This window comes from Micrasema longulum, unplaced genomic scaffold (genome assembly GCF_059751315.1).
Source record: "Micrasema longulum isolate JH-2025_06_02 unplaced genomic scaffold, ASM5975131v1 h1tg001783l, whole genome shotgun sequence".
Classification (NCBI taxonomy): Eukaryota; Metazoa; Arthropoda; class Insecta; order Trichoptera; family Brachycentridae; genus Micrasema; species Micrasema longulum.
In genome coordinates this window covers 280339-298153 of record NW_028278958.1, presented here as the reverse complement: position 1 = coordinate 298153, position 17815 = coordinate 280339, and the positions used below count along the sequence as shown (strand labels likewise).

Genomic DNA, 17815 nt, shown 5'->3' with positions numbered 1-17815 from the left:
ATCTATACTTACTCTCATACAAATACACATAAACACATCCTTTTGTTTAATTAACACACAATTTAATAATATGCATGATTTTTATTTAGAAACTTTGCTGGTCTGTCTTTTAACTGTATTTTAAAAAAATAAGTTTTTATATCATTGTCGACTGTTTGTTTCTTTAAAATAATAGGAAGAAAAGTACAAATGTAAAAAGTATTAAGTTGTAAAAAAAATATCAAAACATATGTATACTAGTAATTAAAAAATAAAATCGACGCTTTTTAATGTCGGTAGGAGTGGGCGTACAAAGACAGCGATCAAAAACAGTTTTGGAATATGTGATTAAAATTAACTTTTACTATAAATACTATCAGTGAAGTGATGGAAAAAAAGTTATTTCATTTAAAATGAATCACCTACTGTCATTGTGTAAGTAGAAAATTGTATCCAAATTGTTATTAATTATTGTTATTTACTTTTTAAATTTATTCAAAATTGTAAATTCACTATGGGATTGCCCTGAACTGTTATCTCTCATCAACTTCAGGGTGCCTGGAAGAATGACTATACAGGTGCCACCGTTTTGTAGCAACAATTCACGGACAGTGTATACTTGTAATGCCGTATTAAACAGACTTCATGAACTCGGCAATAGTTATTCCCACGTATCTTATATATTTAGTGTAGGGTATTGTTCCTATAGAACAAACCTTTTGAACTTTTTCAAAGATAGTGAATGGTAATTATATTTATTTATTTATGCATTTCATAATGAATAAAAAAAATTGTTCGCTTTGTCCAGCCAGCTGTATGAAACAGTACTTATGATTTTCTTGTTATATTATTTTAAAATATTTTATTATTTAATTTGTTTTTTACATTTATTCTTGAGTTGCTTAAACTTTTTACTGAATTTGTAGTATAATTTTTAGGTTTATTTTTTAATAAATCTTGGTTAAAAGGAAATTTATGTTTTAAAAAAATATATATATTTAGCCAAATATGTTAGGGCCGGTTGCATCAAAGTTGGTATAAATTTAGTTTAAAGTTAAATATTTAAACTTAGTTAAGGCTCAAAATCTGGTAACTGAAAAATTCCGTTGCATCAACAATATTTTAGTTAAGTTAAAGTTAAGAATGTTGCCACTGTAAAGGTTCAAGTTTCACCCTAAAAATTGTTGGGATTTTTGCGCAAGCACGTACTTGTTTATTTACATGTGGCAATACACATGCCCCGCGACGCGTCTTCGGGCACAAACGTTTAAATTTCGTTCCAATTTTCAGTGTGTGCGAAAGGGCGAAGCAACACTGCGCATTCGGAGAAGAAAAGAACAAAAGGGACATCGTATTTTTTGAACTAGATAAAAAATTAAAAGAGGGCGTAAGTATAGCCAGTGAGCTCGCCAATACATGACAGATGACAGTAAACATAACCATAGAAAAACTCAACAGTTCAACTTAGAAAAACGACGTGAATGCAGCAATGCTTGAAATACATGTCAATAATATTCTATTAATAAATAATATTATTTGGTCATACGGAACTTTACAGCACACATTAGTTAAATTACTACTAGCATTTTATCGGCTGGGAGGTGGAAAAGCCAAAAAAGTACTAAGAAGTACTATTAGCTACCCAGGGGCGACTTTGTGATGTATGAAATTATTTTAAAAGAAATTCATGGCGTAGCCGAAATATTGTAATAAAAACGAGGATGTTTTTGTTAAGTGACGTTAGCAGGCGCTACCCAGGGGCGAGTTTGTGACGTGAAAATTATTTAATAAGAAATTCATGGCGTAGTCGAGATACAAATTTGCGTGGTGTTTCGAAATTTAACAGTGTTGGTAGCTGCCTAGTTACATTTTTTTGTATATATGTAATCTTCCTATTTTAAAATGAAAATAAAATTATCGGTATTTTTTATTTTTAATCGCTACCCGTTTTTTACATTTGTGTTATTTTTGCATTTTAATTAATATTGTTATTATAAAGCATATTATGATTTATTCTAATTTACTGTACTGTTTTTATTACAATAAATAAAAATGCGTATTTCTCGATGTATTTTTTCCGTAATAGACAATCTATTAAAATAATACTCATCAAATTTCAATTGTCTGTTGCTTTGATTTCCAATTTTCTTTTTTTTCGATGGTTAAAACTCTAGGAAATTCAAAGACAATATTTTTTTTACTGTCATGTATTGGCGAGCTCACACGCCGCCCTAAAAGAGAAAAAGCTAAAACAAAATGAAGAACCTTTTACTCTAGAAGTAGAGCAAAACAAGGACATTTTTCGGGCAACTATGGCAGCCTTAACTGCCCAGAAAGAGTTAGCTGAGCTCAATCTAACTCTATTTAAAAATAAATAAACAGCATTTCAATAGTCATGATTTAGGTTTATTTTACACCACGCCGCTGATGATCAAGTCCTGTGTTTTGAAAAATAATTAACAATTAAAAATTCAAATAATTATTAGTTCTTCACTTTTTTGACATTCGAAATCTTGCGATAAAGTCGGACTCTTCCCACAAAAAATGGTCCGTTCGTAGTTTGAACAGTTTTTTTTTTCGGTTTAGAATAAACTCGATGATAAATTCGTCATCGGAAGACGAAAAATCAGATAAAATTGACATTTTGTGCAACTTTTCACAGATCGATCAATAGATTTCAACACTCACGGCGCTTTTTTGACAGATGGCAGATCGCATTTAACTTTAAACTTAACTTCAAACGGTCCCCTGGCGGCCGGTCAAATAAAAGTAACTTTTATTAACTTTATTTAAATGACTTACTTACAGACAAAAAGAATTTCAAACAATTTAGGAATTAATGATAATAATCATGGTTTATTAACAAATAAGATAACAATTTCTTTATCTACTACACACACACTTAGGTAATAGATTTCTCTGGATCATATCTAGTCTGCCTGTATAATGTTATGTCATTCACAAGCTATACATGTTTCTTGTTTTGCAGTTTCGATTCTTAAGTAACAATCAAAGTTTAATTTATATAGTAATGGCCAACAGTCCGAGCCCAACCGACCGGTAGTCCGTCAAAGAAAATTGAATACAACTGACCTGGGCAATCCCGAAGTCCTGGTCTGCATCCACTTCGTCTTCCTTGTCACTTCCTAGGAGATGGATTAACTGTTGGCTCTGAACTTTAACACCTTCGCGATTATTTCGAAGATTTAAAAGGAGATTACAAAAACCCAGTGGCGTGCCCAATATGGCGAAATTTGCAACGATAATTTTTAATGTATTTCCGCCCGTGTGCAGTGACGGAAGACCAGGCGAGCCATCTATCGACGCCCATTGAAACTACGTATTTGATTAACTAATCAAATACGTTGTCCTTTTCGGTTGACTTCATCTTTTCTCAACAGATGTCACTGCCGTGACGAATTCGAACCGATGGCCATTACACTGCCTAACTAGGTACAACCTGTTTTAAGGCAGACATTTTCATGCAAAATAAACAATAACACTACTACCTACAAGTCAATTTACTGTACAGTTATAAATATTAATTTATTATTTAGGAATGCATTTTCAGTCAATTAAAGGTAAACCAACGTTCGGGCAGGACAACGTCTGTCGGGTCCGCTAGTATTTCATAAATAAATAACTCCTGGGAGTATATCTTATTAATTTATTTTATGACGTTTTATCATTATTCAAAAATCAATAATCTGTTTTACAATAGGTTTCCTCGTGGTCGCCATGTTGGCCGGAGCCAGCCATGGCCAAGCCCCCAACTGCCCCACGTCATGTCCTGACACATACGCTCCATACTGCGGGAGGAACGACGCTGATGAAAACATCTTCCAAACGTTCCATAACTACTGTTATTTGAGGTGGCACAACTGTAATTCAGACAACAGTAAGGATTCTCTTGGAACTCACATACAACTATCTTTCCTTTTTTATTTATTTATAACTTAAAAACCGGAATTGACAAAAAATTGAATTTTGAAATTTGACACTATATTCCTTAAAATAGCTTGATTCTAATCAATCACTCTAATGACAGCTGTCAAACTAATGTCACTAGTCATGGGAAATTACTGATCACTGATCAAATCGATTTAAGCAGTTTGCATGTTTGTTGAATGTGAAACTCTGTTTCCAAAAATTGATATAAAAACGCAAAAACAAGCCTATTATAGTGTATCTAAGACACCAAAAAATAAGATGTTTATACTTTTTTCATGAACAGCATCCAATTAATTCTTTTTTTATTCGATCAATTTACATTGATCAATTTGTACCATCTCTAACTTCGTTAATAATTAGGTTTATTTTAGTTTTTTTTGTTTAAAAGCTGATTTTATACATTTATGTTGATTTATATGTCAAGCATTGTATATTAAAAAAAATTCTTTGAACGCTCAAATTTCCTTAAAAAATCCGGTTTTTATGTTATAGACCGAATAATACGTTAGAGAGCACTTTCATATTACCTTCTCTTTAATGTTATTCATCTCTGTTGTAATATGTCAACATAAACTTCGTTGACTTAGATAAGATTCTTAATTTTAATAACGTAGGATTCTGAATTCAAAAACATCCTTAGTTTTTTATATCACGTATTTTTTTTAAGCTTCAGTGCCTCGATTATGAACGCTATCTTCATCTGTATATATCGAGACTTCTGTACTATCTATATTTTCCTCGGTATGTTCTACCTACTTGTCATATCGACATCATATGATCGAAACAAGCCAATGGAATGACCGCAAACCATAACCCCGCGTTCCTTACGTCATTAACATTTAAAATAGTTCTCATTTATATTTTAAATAGGCTTCTGTTATAAAAATTGCTCACTTCAAAGCGATTATAAACTCCAGTAAATCCCAATTCAAGCAAAAAAATGCTCGCTTGAACATGAATTTTGCACGACTTTTGGAAATCACCTAGACGGTACGCTCAACGATCGTCTGTATGTATCTACCGATCGACTACAAAGCCGATTTCTTTAACGTCTCGATACATACACTCGAAAAGATAGTAAAACAGATGGAAAAAATATAATAACTAAATATTTTTTTTAGAGTGGTAACTTTCTAACGCATATAATCTGTGTCTGACGCCTAGATACTCTTTTTTGTTAATAGGAGATAATCTAGCGACAGTATTTCCACATCTAGGCGTTCTTTTTATTAAAGTGAGAGTTATGTCGGAATTTAATTCGACTTCAAAACTTACTTATTTCTCTCTCATATTTTTAAAAGCCTTTTAAGAAAAAAGTGCCAACCTCAAAACGATAAGGAAAAATTTATCGGTGGAACAAAATTTTTAACACTTCTAATGCGTAGATAAACGTATCTAGACCTGTCGGTATAAAATGATGTAATTACATCAATACTTGGTGGTGGGGGTATCGGTACTATACCTTTGTAGTCGGTCGGGAGACTTTTATCTTCAGCTATGATGTCATTTTAGAGCGTAGATATATGTGCACCGTGACGAACGCTTCCCCTTGTTTCATATCGATGTACCTACCCAAAACTTGAAGGTGGGGGTCAGTAGTATCTCTTTATAATCGCTGGAGGGAATTTATATTCATCTATACCGTCAAGGTGAAGGTATGACATCTTCATCTTCCCATCATAATCGAGGCCCAGGGTGCTCTCAATTTGTCCTAAAAGTCATACAAAGGAAAATAATGGAAAAAAGCAAATATATGCTCTTCATATTCACTTCGAAATGAATTATTGTTATTTTTTATGTATGACAAGTTTATAATTATCAATCGGCATTCACTCCAAATTTCTTTTTTAAATTCGTCACAAAGTCTACTAATGAATAAAATGACTCACCTACAGTCTGTATTGAATGCCGCAGCGAGACATATTTTCGTAATCTCTAAGTTCAGTCATATCACTCCACTACTTCGGGAATCACACTGGCTACATTTTCCACAGAGGTTGGAATACAAATTCCATTGGCTTATGTATCACTGCACAACTCTGCTCCGGAATATCTAAGGGAACTATGCATTCCAGATGAACTAGCTGACAGGCGTCTTACGCTTAGATCAGCTACATCTACGTCGAGAGGAAATATTATTATACCTCTACGAAAACAGCGCACTAAATTCGGTAAACGCGCATTTGCGGTCGCAGGCCCTACGGCATGGAATGCTTCCCAGCAAAAGTGCGAAACTGTGCGAGTGAAGTGATGTTTCGGAAAAAACTTAAAACCCACTTGTTCTCTAAATCATTTGAATAAATCCGTAGCATGTGATAACTTAGTAAATTGTTTTGATTAAATTACAAAGTCAAAGAGTTAAAATTAAATTTATTAATTTATGAAACTATAAAATAAATTTATAAATGTATAAAACTGGAACTCAGTAAATTTTAAAGCTTATGACATTATGCCTTGTACTGACATATGGCTGTGAAACTTTTGTGTTCACGAAAAAAAATTTACACAAATTATCAGTGATACAGAGAGCCATGGAAAGGAGAATGCTGGGTATCTCGTTGAGAGACAGAAAAACCAATACATGGATTAGAGCGAGAACAAAGATCACCGATGTGGTCCATAGGGCTGCCAACCAGAAATGGAGCTGGGCTGGTCATATAACCAAAAAAGTCCTGGAATGGCGACCCAGAACGGCTAGAAGAAGTGTCGGCAGGCCTCAGACAAGGTGGTCTGATGACATAAGACGAGTTGCAGGAAGCGGTTGGATGCGGTTGGCTCAGGATAGGGAGATATGGAGACTAAAGGGGGAGGCCTATGTTCAACATTGGACAAGAGACGGCTGATGATAATGATGATGATGACATTATGAATAATAATCATATTTTATTAACAAAAATAACAATTACTTTTCTACTACATGCACACTTATGTAATAGATTTCTCTGGATCATGTCTAGTCTGCCTAACTAGGTACAACCTGTTTTAAGGCAGACATTTTTATGCAAAAAAAAAAACAAAAACATGACTACCTACTAGTTAATTTACTATACAGTTATACAATATTAATTTATACCCTTTATTATTTAAGAATGTATTTTGAGTAAATTTTCCGATTCTTCTCGACCTAAACCCAGTAACCATTTTTTTACAAATTTATTAAATTGAATCCAATCACGGTTTTGCAATGTTTGGGTAACATATGAAATATTTTGGGGCCCAGAAACCTGAAATTTATTTGCCCGAATTCAGAGTTTGCGGTAGACCCCATGCTCCATCCTCTAGTTTGACTTCTGGTAGTGTGGGAGTGTTCCTTTTGGGATTTGGTAGAATAATTTGCTTTCACAAACATTATTATTCTAAAAATATATAATTACCGTATATCTAAGTTCACAAATTCCTCAAATAACTTGATGCTGGGGTGCCTGAAGGGCTTTTTAAAATTATTTTAACTGTTGACTTTTGAGCAGATTCGATAGGTTTTAATACTGATTTATTAGTGCCTCCCCATCCTATTATGCCATAAGTTATAATTGAGTTACATAAAATATAATATAGTCGTTTGAGTTTAATTAGAGATAAGATGTTACGTAGCGACTTGAAGATATGGGAAATTTTTCTATTTTTTTGTGTTATATATTCTATGTGTTAACATTTAAAATATTTATCAATGAATATTATTTTCTCTTTTACAGTTTTCTGGCCAGCAGGGAGCGGAGTATGCCGACGGCGGAACCTCAGACGCTGAAAAAGCGCACAAGTTATACTTAAACTCGGAGAATTAAAATAAATTAATAATATATCAATCTGTTTTCTTAATTTTCCAATTAATTTAGGATTCTCATTTTTTATTTTTGTATTTATCAAAAATACAATTTTACGTTCACTTTGCCCAGCTAACAAGGGTACATACCCCGTTCCAAGCTAGGCAATTACATTATAATATATGATAATAGTTAACAAATTAGTAGAGAGCACAGACTCATACAATATAAACTTACTCGTATACACATTTTGATACATATACATACACATGTGTATGTACACATATATACACATACTAGCGGACCCGACAGACGTTGTCCTGACTGAACGATAGTTCGCCTGCTTATTAATATATTATCCTATCTTGGAAAAAGACTTTTCATCGATAAGTAGGTACCTAGGTACTTGTTTATGGTTGAATTCCAAAACATAAAATGAATATTTTTTCTAATACGGCATTCTTTTTGCAAACGTCGAACTCCGGTCTTCTCACCAACAGAGGGGTGTAATTATCCAGGAATACGATTTTTAATATTCTATTGCTCGGTGTATGTCTAAGAGACAAAATAAGAAATAAGGCGCCGAACCGGAGTCGTGGATATCATGGATCGTGCTGCAAAATTGAAATGGCAGTGGGCAGGACACTTGGCGAGGCAAAATGATGGCAGGTGGACACCCAGAATAATAAAGTGGAGACCGCGGGCAAACAAAAGAAGTGTTGGAAGGCCACAGAAAAGATGGGTCGACGACATTGCCTCTATTGCCGGTAAAACGTGGATGATGAAAGCGGGTGATAGGAAGGAATGGAGACGTTTGGAAGAGGCCGCCATCCGCCATCCAGCAGTGGAGAGAATAAGGCTGCAGAAGAAGAAGAAGAAGATGTGTGTAACCACTACCGTTCTCAATATATACTGTTGAATAATATTCAGTACTCTGAATTCTTTGAAGAGCAAGTCACTTGGATAACGAAATGTTTTTTTTAAATGACTCGGATTAAAGATTTCTGTGCAATTGCTACAGGTTCAAGGGCGGTTTTTGCGCACGCTCCCCAACCAATTAGACCGTAAGTCAACACAGAATTTTCCAGTGCATGGTATAGGTGTTTCAAGTCCGGGACTTTAAGTATATTTCTAAGCGGGATGAAAAAATGTATCAAGCGCTTAAATTTTGCAGTTATAGTTTCAATTTGTTCATCCCAAACGACATTCGTTTTTTGAATATTCCAATCAGATTCTTTCCTTGCATTTCTTATAATTTCTTTTCTTTTTTGGATTTTTGGAAACACTAAAATCATAGAATTAAGAATAGTCCAGAAAACGCATACGAGCATCAAACAGAAGGCGACTAAACTACTACTAAATGAGTAGTTTTACGTTTTTTTTTTCTTGTTTTTTTTTTCAATAAACATAAATGATAAAACAGAGTATTAAAAAAATAAAGCATAATTACATAACAATGAAATACATATTAATAGTAAAAATAGTAAACAAAAAATCCCACAAAGGCATGGCCTGTTCGGGATATGGAAGTCTAGGCATTTACAGGGCTTACGACCATTGGCTGGTTTTTATTTTTTTTATTTTTTTTTTATTTATTCATATTTTTCGCTTACAAACTATAAATTAATAATAAAAATAATGTGACCTCACTGGGGTTTCCCGTGCCGAGGACACTTAACAATTTAGTTTTTTTTTATTACATTTGAGAATAAACAAAGAAGACTCACTTAAAAAACAAACATAATAAACAAATATTCAGACAGTTTTAAAAACAAGGTATTTATATACATCTATATTATTTATATTACAAAACACACAATGAAAAGTTTAAGTGGCCACTTTACACACTGTGTAACATTCACCATTCTGCCCATGTTTGAACATCCACATTTCCTCAAATGTTCCATCTGTTGACTTTTGTGAAGTAAAAGAGCTGAAACCTTTATCACGTGGGTGAGATTCATCCGGCTGAACCAAATCACCTACGAGGCAACGCCTGAAAAAAAAATTTCCAATTTTTATACTTCTTCTTTTACCGGGTAGTAATTCAACAATGTTTGATTATGTCCAAATGCTTGCAGACTGGCTGGATTTCCTCCCTAGGGAGTTGTTCATATTTAAATTTATTTCAACAGAGAGGGAAAATTTTTGAGAAGGGGATATGGAAGTCTAGGCATTTACAGGGCTTATGACCTATGTCTGACAGATGTCTGTTACACAGTATGTAAAGTGGCCACTTAAACCAGCCAATGACAGGTCATAAGCTCTGTAAATGCCTAGACTTCCATATCCCCTTCTCAAAAATTTTCCCTCTCTGTTAAAATAAATTTAACTATTATAATGTGTTTAACACAATAATTCACCAAAAAAATAAGAACTTTATACGGTTTTTATGAACATCACCAAATGAATTATTTTTTTATTCGGTCAATTTCATCATCATCATTCCCTTTCCGAGCCTAATGGTGCATAGGGCACTGAATTGGTACACCAATCGCAGCGTATCTTGATCATTTTTGTTACATGAAGGTAAGCTGATCAGTCTTACGCTTCAGGTACCAGTCCAGGGACTATGAAATATGTTTAGCGTAAAAGCACCCTTTCAGATGAATATTTCATATCAACCATGTCGGTAATCGAACCCGAGACCTCTTGCATGGTAGACAAACGCGCTGACCATTACACCACAAGACCGACAAAAATCAATTCATCGATCGATCAATTTACATTGAGCGATTTGTCCCATCTCCGTAGTGTAGTGGTCAAGACGCTTGACTCGCGCACGGAAGGTTCTGGGTTCGATTCCCGGTGAGAACACAAAAATTCAATTAGATTTTTCACAAGCCTGGGTGTTCTGTGATGTAATTCACCACTGTAATTGGGCCTCCTGGCCTGTTGTGGTGCAAAAAATTTTTTTTTTTAAATAAAATTTAAAAAATCTCTAACGTTTTTGCAAAATGATGTAACCTTAGTATAATTCGTTTTATTTTATTATTTTTTTTTAGTTTTAAAGCTGATTTTATTTATTGTATTCAAATCCCTGATTTTAATGATTTTATTTATTGTATAAATTGTATCACGTGATGCGCACTTGACACTTTCGTAGTACTTGATTTTTGAAGATTATTTTCTATTTTAAAATAAACAAAAAATCTATCTCTGTCATTATTATTTAATCAATTGAATAAATATGTATAATTTTATTGCCTCGCCATTGTAAGTAGAAAGTCTTATTTGTACAAGACAAAAGAATGGTCTTTATGTTTGAACAAATTTTGTCATTCTCTTCTGATTAAATATTTGCACATTTTACCCAAAACTCTAAAACGTTTGTTGGATTTTATGGAAATTATTTCATTTTTCAATGATTTATTTGCATTTGATTCGTACCGACACCCTTGTGAATGGGAGTGAAGTATTATGGGTCTCGATTATGATGGGAAGATAAAGACCATACCTTGATGGTATAGTTGAAGATAAATTCCATTTAGCGATTATAAAGATATATTACTGACCTCCCACCTTCAAGTTTTGGGTAAGTACATCGATATGAATCAAGGGGAAGCGTACGTCACAGTACACATATCTACGCTCTAAAATGAAAATGTGAAATAAATAAATAAATTAATTATTTTAAAAATTTAACAATCAAATGACATAGCTTCAGTGTGACGTCAAAGTGGAAGATAAAAGTCTCCCGACTGACTATAAAGGTACACTACCGATACCCCCACCATCAAGTTTTGATGTAAGTACATCGGTTTATACCGACGACGGGTCTAGAACCCTTCGATAAGTACCTACGCATTAAGTGTCACAAATATTGTTCCACCGAGCTATTTTTCCTTTAATTGTGATTTATCAAAAATTTCAATCGTTTTGAGGTTGGCACTTTTTTTCTGAAAAGCCTATTAAAAATATGATAGAGAAATAAGTCAGTTTTGAAGTCGGTCATAACAGTCACTTTCATAAAACGAACGCCTAGATGTGAAAATAATGTCGCTAGATTCTGTCCTATTAACAAATAATCTAGGCGTTAGAAAGTTACCTCTCTAAAAAAATAATTTAGTTTCTATATTTTTCCATCTGTTTTACTATCTTTTAGAGACGATCGTTAAGCGTTTAGCTGATTTCCAAAAGTAATACAAAATTCATGTTCAAGCGAGCATTTTTTGCTTGAATTGGGATTTATTGGAGTTTATAATCGCTTTAAATTGAGCAATTTTTAACAGAAGAAGAACAGAAGCCTATTTAAACTATAAATGAGAATTATTTGAAATGTTAATGACGTAAGGGACGCGGACTAATTGTTTGTGGTCATTCCATTGGCTTGTTTCGATCATATGATGTCGATATGACAAGTAGGTAGAACATACCGAGGTAAGATACAGATAGCACAGAAGTTAAGTATATCGTCTCGATATATACAGATGAAGATAGCGTTCATAATAGAGGCAATGGAATGAAGAAGTACAATGCCACTGGAAATTGGGTATGGAAAATATTTCCTTTCTCTCGTTAAAAAAAAGCGTTTAAATATACGGCGAAAATTCTGTAAAATGCAAGAATTTTTTAAATATTTTTTTTTAGAAAAATTTATATTTGCGTTCTTATGATTTACTCAAATTTTTCTTTTTGAGGGGCATTTTCAACGAGTTGTAAATAACTCACTATTAGAAAATGGGAATCAAGTTGGGGCAAAGCGGGATTTGAACCACGGACCTTTGATCCGTGAGCTCGAGACCCTAGCCACAGGACCACAACGGATTCTAAAATTATAACGCAACTTGAAATTACAAAAATTACCGCAATAAAAAATATTGGGAAACACCCGAAGAAATTGAAAACATATGCTTAAATAAATTTACATAAAATTAAGTTGAAAATTATTACAAATAGGCAAAGAAAATATATCCTAACATTCGTCTTATTTTCAAAATGAAGGGGTCCGTGATGTCCAGTAAGTTTTGTCGCTTTGCTTTATTTATTACTCGGCTTTCTTGAGTTCAGTGATGAACTAAGGCCTCCTTGGGCCTCCACGATTCCCTGTCAGCCGCCCCCTTTAGCCACCTTGGGCCTGCAGCCCTCCTGGGCCCCGATTACAATGGGAAGTTAACAGAGTTATCTTCGACTGTCTATAAAGAGAAATCGATATTTGTGTACGAAAATGAGTATATTTGAATTAACATTTAAAGTATCTTCGTCGGTAACTTATAATTGTACATGTTTAAAAGAAAAGATTGTAGGCATATTCTGCTTTTCATACAGAAAACTTAATTTTACTTTGTTGATAAAATTGAAGATAAATGTTCAAATTCCCTTTGTAATCGGGGCTCTGGGTCTCAATTATGAACGCTTTCTTCATCTGGATATATCGAGACGGTATATTAAAGCACCGCTGGATGTCCACTGCTGACTGTTCGTTAGCAGTTCGTGTCAGAACTCAGACCTACGGGACGCGAACTTGACTAGGGAGGATGCACAGAAGCTGGCAGTCGACAGAGATGCTTGGAGGATCTTCGTTAACACCATATGCTCCAACTATGGAGCGCATATGGAATGATGCTGATGATGATCTTTGAAATAATTCAATTGAGTTGATTTATATAAAAAACTATGTGTTAAAACTATAAGTAATGTCAGAAAGAAAATGGAGGTAAAAGTGAAAATTAGCGACATCTATCGTTAAAAGACGTAAGTTTTTATAGGTCTGAAATATTTTTATTAGGTTTGTTTCCAAGATATACAATGACAAGGAAATAAATTAATTCCAACCTAATTACTTTTTATTGTATTTGGTCTGTGTCGGGGCTCGGGGCGGATTAATAATACAGTTTTGTTTGTGAATTATGATCAGAATCCTGGACGCGTATTTTCGACTCCATTGCTGCTCTCAGGGAAAAAACCTGAAAAAGGAAATTGATCGGAGAAAAGTCCGCCTAGCAGTGTAATGGTTGGTGAATTCGCCTTCCATATTTGAGGTCCCGGGTTCGATTCCTGGGAAGGTCCAGATGAAATCGTCGAAATCGATGAAATTACTAGAATAGGACATGGACTAGAGTGATAAAAGTGAATACAGTTTTTACAGAAAAAAAATATCTCTTATTAGTAGCATAAAAATATTTTTTAATTCCCGCGAAAACAGTCCATTGTATTAGCCACACTCCTAATACGTCACAATTCAGTTTAATTTAGAGCTTTGTTTGTGACTTAAAATTTAAGTAGAACATCATCACAAATCTGCCAAACATGTCGCATTTTTGTAGAGACATTTTTTATAACATTTTTATTTTTAAAGTTATGTATGACAACATTTCTCCACAATATCCATATTGATTTTTAAAATACAATTATTTTTTCTAAATCCAATTCACAGATTTTAATTGATATTTGTAGTATGTGATATTTCCATATTTATTTATTTATTCTGACCTGTCATTTTATTTATTTTATAAATTAATTGCAAAATATGAGTATTCAAAATGTGGACTAACTGGTAAATGGCTAATATGTATTTATAAATGTAAAATGTAGTAATGTATAAGGTATCAATGATGTGTATAAACTTAATGTATATGTATGTATAAAATATAATATAAATATGTATGTGCGAATATATATGTATAAATTGTATATATGTGTGTGAATGTATGGTTATGAATGCATTACAAGTGCCCCGACTCAACACGGATTTTCTAGCGAGTCGGAGCAAGTTTACAGACATGGGTCGTTCCTGAATGTGTCGCTATAAACTGTGTCTCTGTCCTTAACAAATGTATGTATAATGTAATAAATAAATAAATAAATAATTTAAATTTAATAACAAGGAATCTATATAAAACTAGTGAATAGAAAATGAAAACGGAGCGTTCTCTGTTTAGGATAGTCTGCATCTAACATGGCTCAGCCTGTTCTAAGATGGAGATATTTTATCTTTTAAAGTATAAGTAGTTCTATACTAATATTACAATTACGAAAAAAACTAAAACTACTTAATTATAAATGCCTAGCTAATCAAATGCAAGAAATTATTAATCGCTATTATACGAATATACAGTTTATTTATGTGCCAAGAACACATGTTACTTAAACATAAATAATAAAGTATAATATATAATAAAAAACAAATATACAAATACGTCATTGGTTATATTTGTTTGACTTCAAGGTTTCCTGCTGCTGGCTGTTTTGGGAGCTGTCGCTGGTCAAAGAAACTGCCCGACATTCTGCTCGGACCCTTCGAATGAAATCTGCGCTGTCAGCCTCAACGACGGGATGACTTACCTCACATTCAGGAACTTCTGCGAGCTGAGAATGCATAACTGCCGAAATCCAGGAGATCGTAAGCTATTTTAAATTTATAATGCTACAACATATTATCTTCATTGTTCAAACACTTAATTTATTCCACGCTGCTTGCGTATAATTGTTCCATAGTTCCGCTGTATACATGGATGTCAAATACGATGTAAAGACGTTTTTCTTCACTTTGTCACTGCACTGAAAGAAGCGTCTTGCTAGCATAGAGGCAATGACATTGACGGCTCTTCTCTGTCTCTCCATGTCCTGATCATCTTTACAATCATCAGTCAGCATGTGCCCTAGATACCTGACTTTTGCAGTTACCGTTAAACTGTTTTTGTCCAGGAATACAGGTGGTGACGGGTGCACGAATTCAGAAAATGACCTATTGTGTCTTCCTGTTAAACTGATTCAATAAATAAATATGTATATTTGCTAATGGGTGATTTCATATTTTCAGGATACAGAGCATTGTACTATGGAGAATGTTCTTGGAATCCAGATTTTCCACTTTCCTAAGACTTGGGGTTTATCATAACTTCTTACGGAGGAAATAAAAATGAATAAAAAAAGTATTATTTTATTTTATTTGATTTTGGATTCTTACAGCCATTCCACAAGTCAGTATATTTTTTTTCACTGTTAGTATTTTTATTTTTTCACTATTATATTATGTTTTTTTTTTTTTGAAAAAAATAAATATTTGCATTATTATGATTTACCCAAATATTTAATTTTGAGGGCCATTTTCAACAAGTTGTAAATAACTCAACAAATTACAACAGGGATGGAGAATACGTTAAATAAGGGAATATGGAAGTCAAGGCATTTACAGGGCTTATGACCTGTCATTGGCTGGTTTAAGTGGCCACTTTACACACTGTGTAACATTCACCATTTTGCCTGTTTGAGCATCCATATTTCTTAAATTCTTCCATTTGTTGATTTTTGTGAAGTTAAAGAGCTGAAACCTTTATTGTTGTGAAGACGAAGTGGTCCAAGAAGCAGTTTAAAAATTGAAAAATTGTTTTCAGGTGTTGCCTAGTATGTGAAATAATTCAGTCAGATGAATCTCTTCGCAACAATAAAGGTTTCAGCTCTTTAACTTCACTAAAATCAACAAATGGAAGAATTTAAGAAATATGGATGTTCAAACATAGGCAAAATGGTGAATGTTACACAGTGTGTAAAGTGGCCACTTAAACTAGCCAATGACTGGTCATAAGCCCTGTAAATGCCTGTTGTAATTTGTTAATCTTAATGACCCCCGAGGGGGTGAAATCCAGTCTTTTGTCTACGAACATTTGGACAAACTCAAATAACTCACTATTAGAAAATGGGAATCGAGTTGGTCCGTGAGTCCGAGACACTAGCCACAGGACCACAACTTGATTATGTTAACAAAATAGCAGCCAATCTGCTAAACAAAATGGATATCTTACCCTTGAAAATAGACACACTAATATCTGAATTATGCTATTTATATAAATGATTGAATAATACAGTAGACGCTTTTTTCCTGCTCTCCAAAATTATTCTTAATGTCTTTACACAGGCCAGGGCACTTTGAAATGGATGTGTTTTATTCTTGATAAAAACCAATGAAACAATGTAATTATTTGTAAAATATTTTATTGACAATACATATTCAATGATATAAAAATACATTAATCGATAAACAATTTACATAATACAAAAGTTCAGTATATATTTACCATAAATAATAACTTCATTATTTCACAAACAACATTATTATTTAACTTTTAGTTCGTACAACAAATCTATAACGATTATTAGTTTGGCATTTAACAATGACTTAAGTTTAAAACCATTTATCGTAATTCTGTTGTCGCGGGGTAAAAGTTCTCAGTTCAGCTAGGAGAAAATATTTCATACAACTATACGATTAGGGTAATTCAACAAAGATTTAAAAACACACAATTTGTAGATACAATTCCACTTGCATGTATCGCACCCCCCGTCAAGGGTGGTAATGAGTGGGTCGAGGGTAAAATGTCCCGCCACTACAGAAAGTATATTTGTACCGCCTCAAAGCTTTGTCCCACTCGGGTCTCGCGCGAGTTACAGCGAGTTTGTCGCAGAGAGTATCTCACATCTCACCCGCTATTGGTTGACCTGCGACCGCAACCCCCAGATCGCAGTCATTCATTCACATTACATCACAACTCACATCATTTGAGGTGGTACATTTCAATACCTCAATTCAACATTTAAGTACCTTACACAACTCATTCTAAAATCTTGTCCTACCCAACACTAGTAGCAGTGAAGACGGATCGCCACACACGTCTATCCTGACTTACATTCCTAACTTCTTCCATATTTTATTTATTTATTTATTTAACTTTTTGTACATAATGTTATTTGTACATTGGCGGGCTTATTGCCAAATGGCAATTTCTTCCAACCAACCAATAAAAGTTTTATTTTTATAATTCAAGTTACAGAACATATTCAATAGAAAAAAAAAAGATTAAAAAGTTAAAAATATATCAAAATAGAAATAAATGTATTTGTTTATAAATTACCTTAAATCAAAACTATTACTCAATGGGAAAAAGGAAAAAGCGGAAAGAGGAAAAAGGAAAGGAGGAGAGATTAAGGAAGAGAAAGGAGATGTTTCTTCAGACGTGATTTAAACAGAGATAATGTAGTAACATCTTTGATGGTGGATGGGAGATGATTCCACAGTCGAGCCGCATGGACACTATATGAGTTAGAGAAGAAAGAGGAATTGTGTATGGGTATTAAGAGAGTGCCTTGAGAATTAGAACAAAGAGGTAAACCATGAACTGATAAGC

At 33.6% G+C, this 17815-nt stretch overlaps 1 protein-coding gene and 1 long non-coding RNA gene across 3 annotated transcripts; both read left to right on the top strand.

Moving 5' to 3' along the window:
- The first annotated feature begins 379 nt into the window (after positions 1 to 379).
- LOC148273997 (uncharacterized) lies at positions 380 to 7728 on the top strand. The gene is made up of 3 exons (XM_088237783.1): positions 380 to 414; positions 3701 to 3877; positions 7623 to 7728. The coding sequence occupies exons 1-3, from the start codon at positions 393 to 395 to the stop codon at positions 7673 to 7675; spliced, it is 252 nt and encodes an 83-aa protein (XP_088093909.1). The 5' UTR covers positions 380 to 392; the 3' UTR covers positions 7676 to 7728.
- Positions 7729 to 12617: 4889 nt separating this feature from the next.
- LOC148273996 (uncharacterized) lies at positions 12618 to 15596 on the top strand. Of its 2 annotated transcripts, none has more exons than XR_015824409.1 (3): positions 12618 to 12651; positions 14860 to 15033; positions 15454 to 15596. It is a non-coding gene; the product is annotated as an uncharacterized LOC148273996 (long non-coding RNA). The 2 variants fall into 2 exon arrangements; XR_015824410.1 differs by lacking the exon at positions 12618 to 12651 and adding an exon at positions 13508 to 13644.
- Positions 15597 to 17815: the final 2219 nt, after the last annotated feature.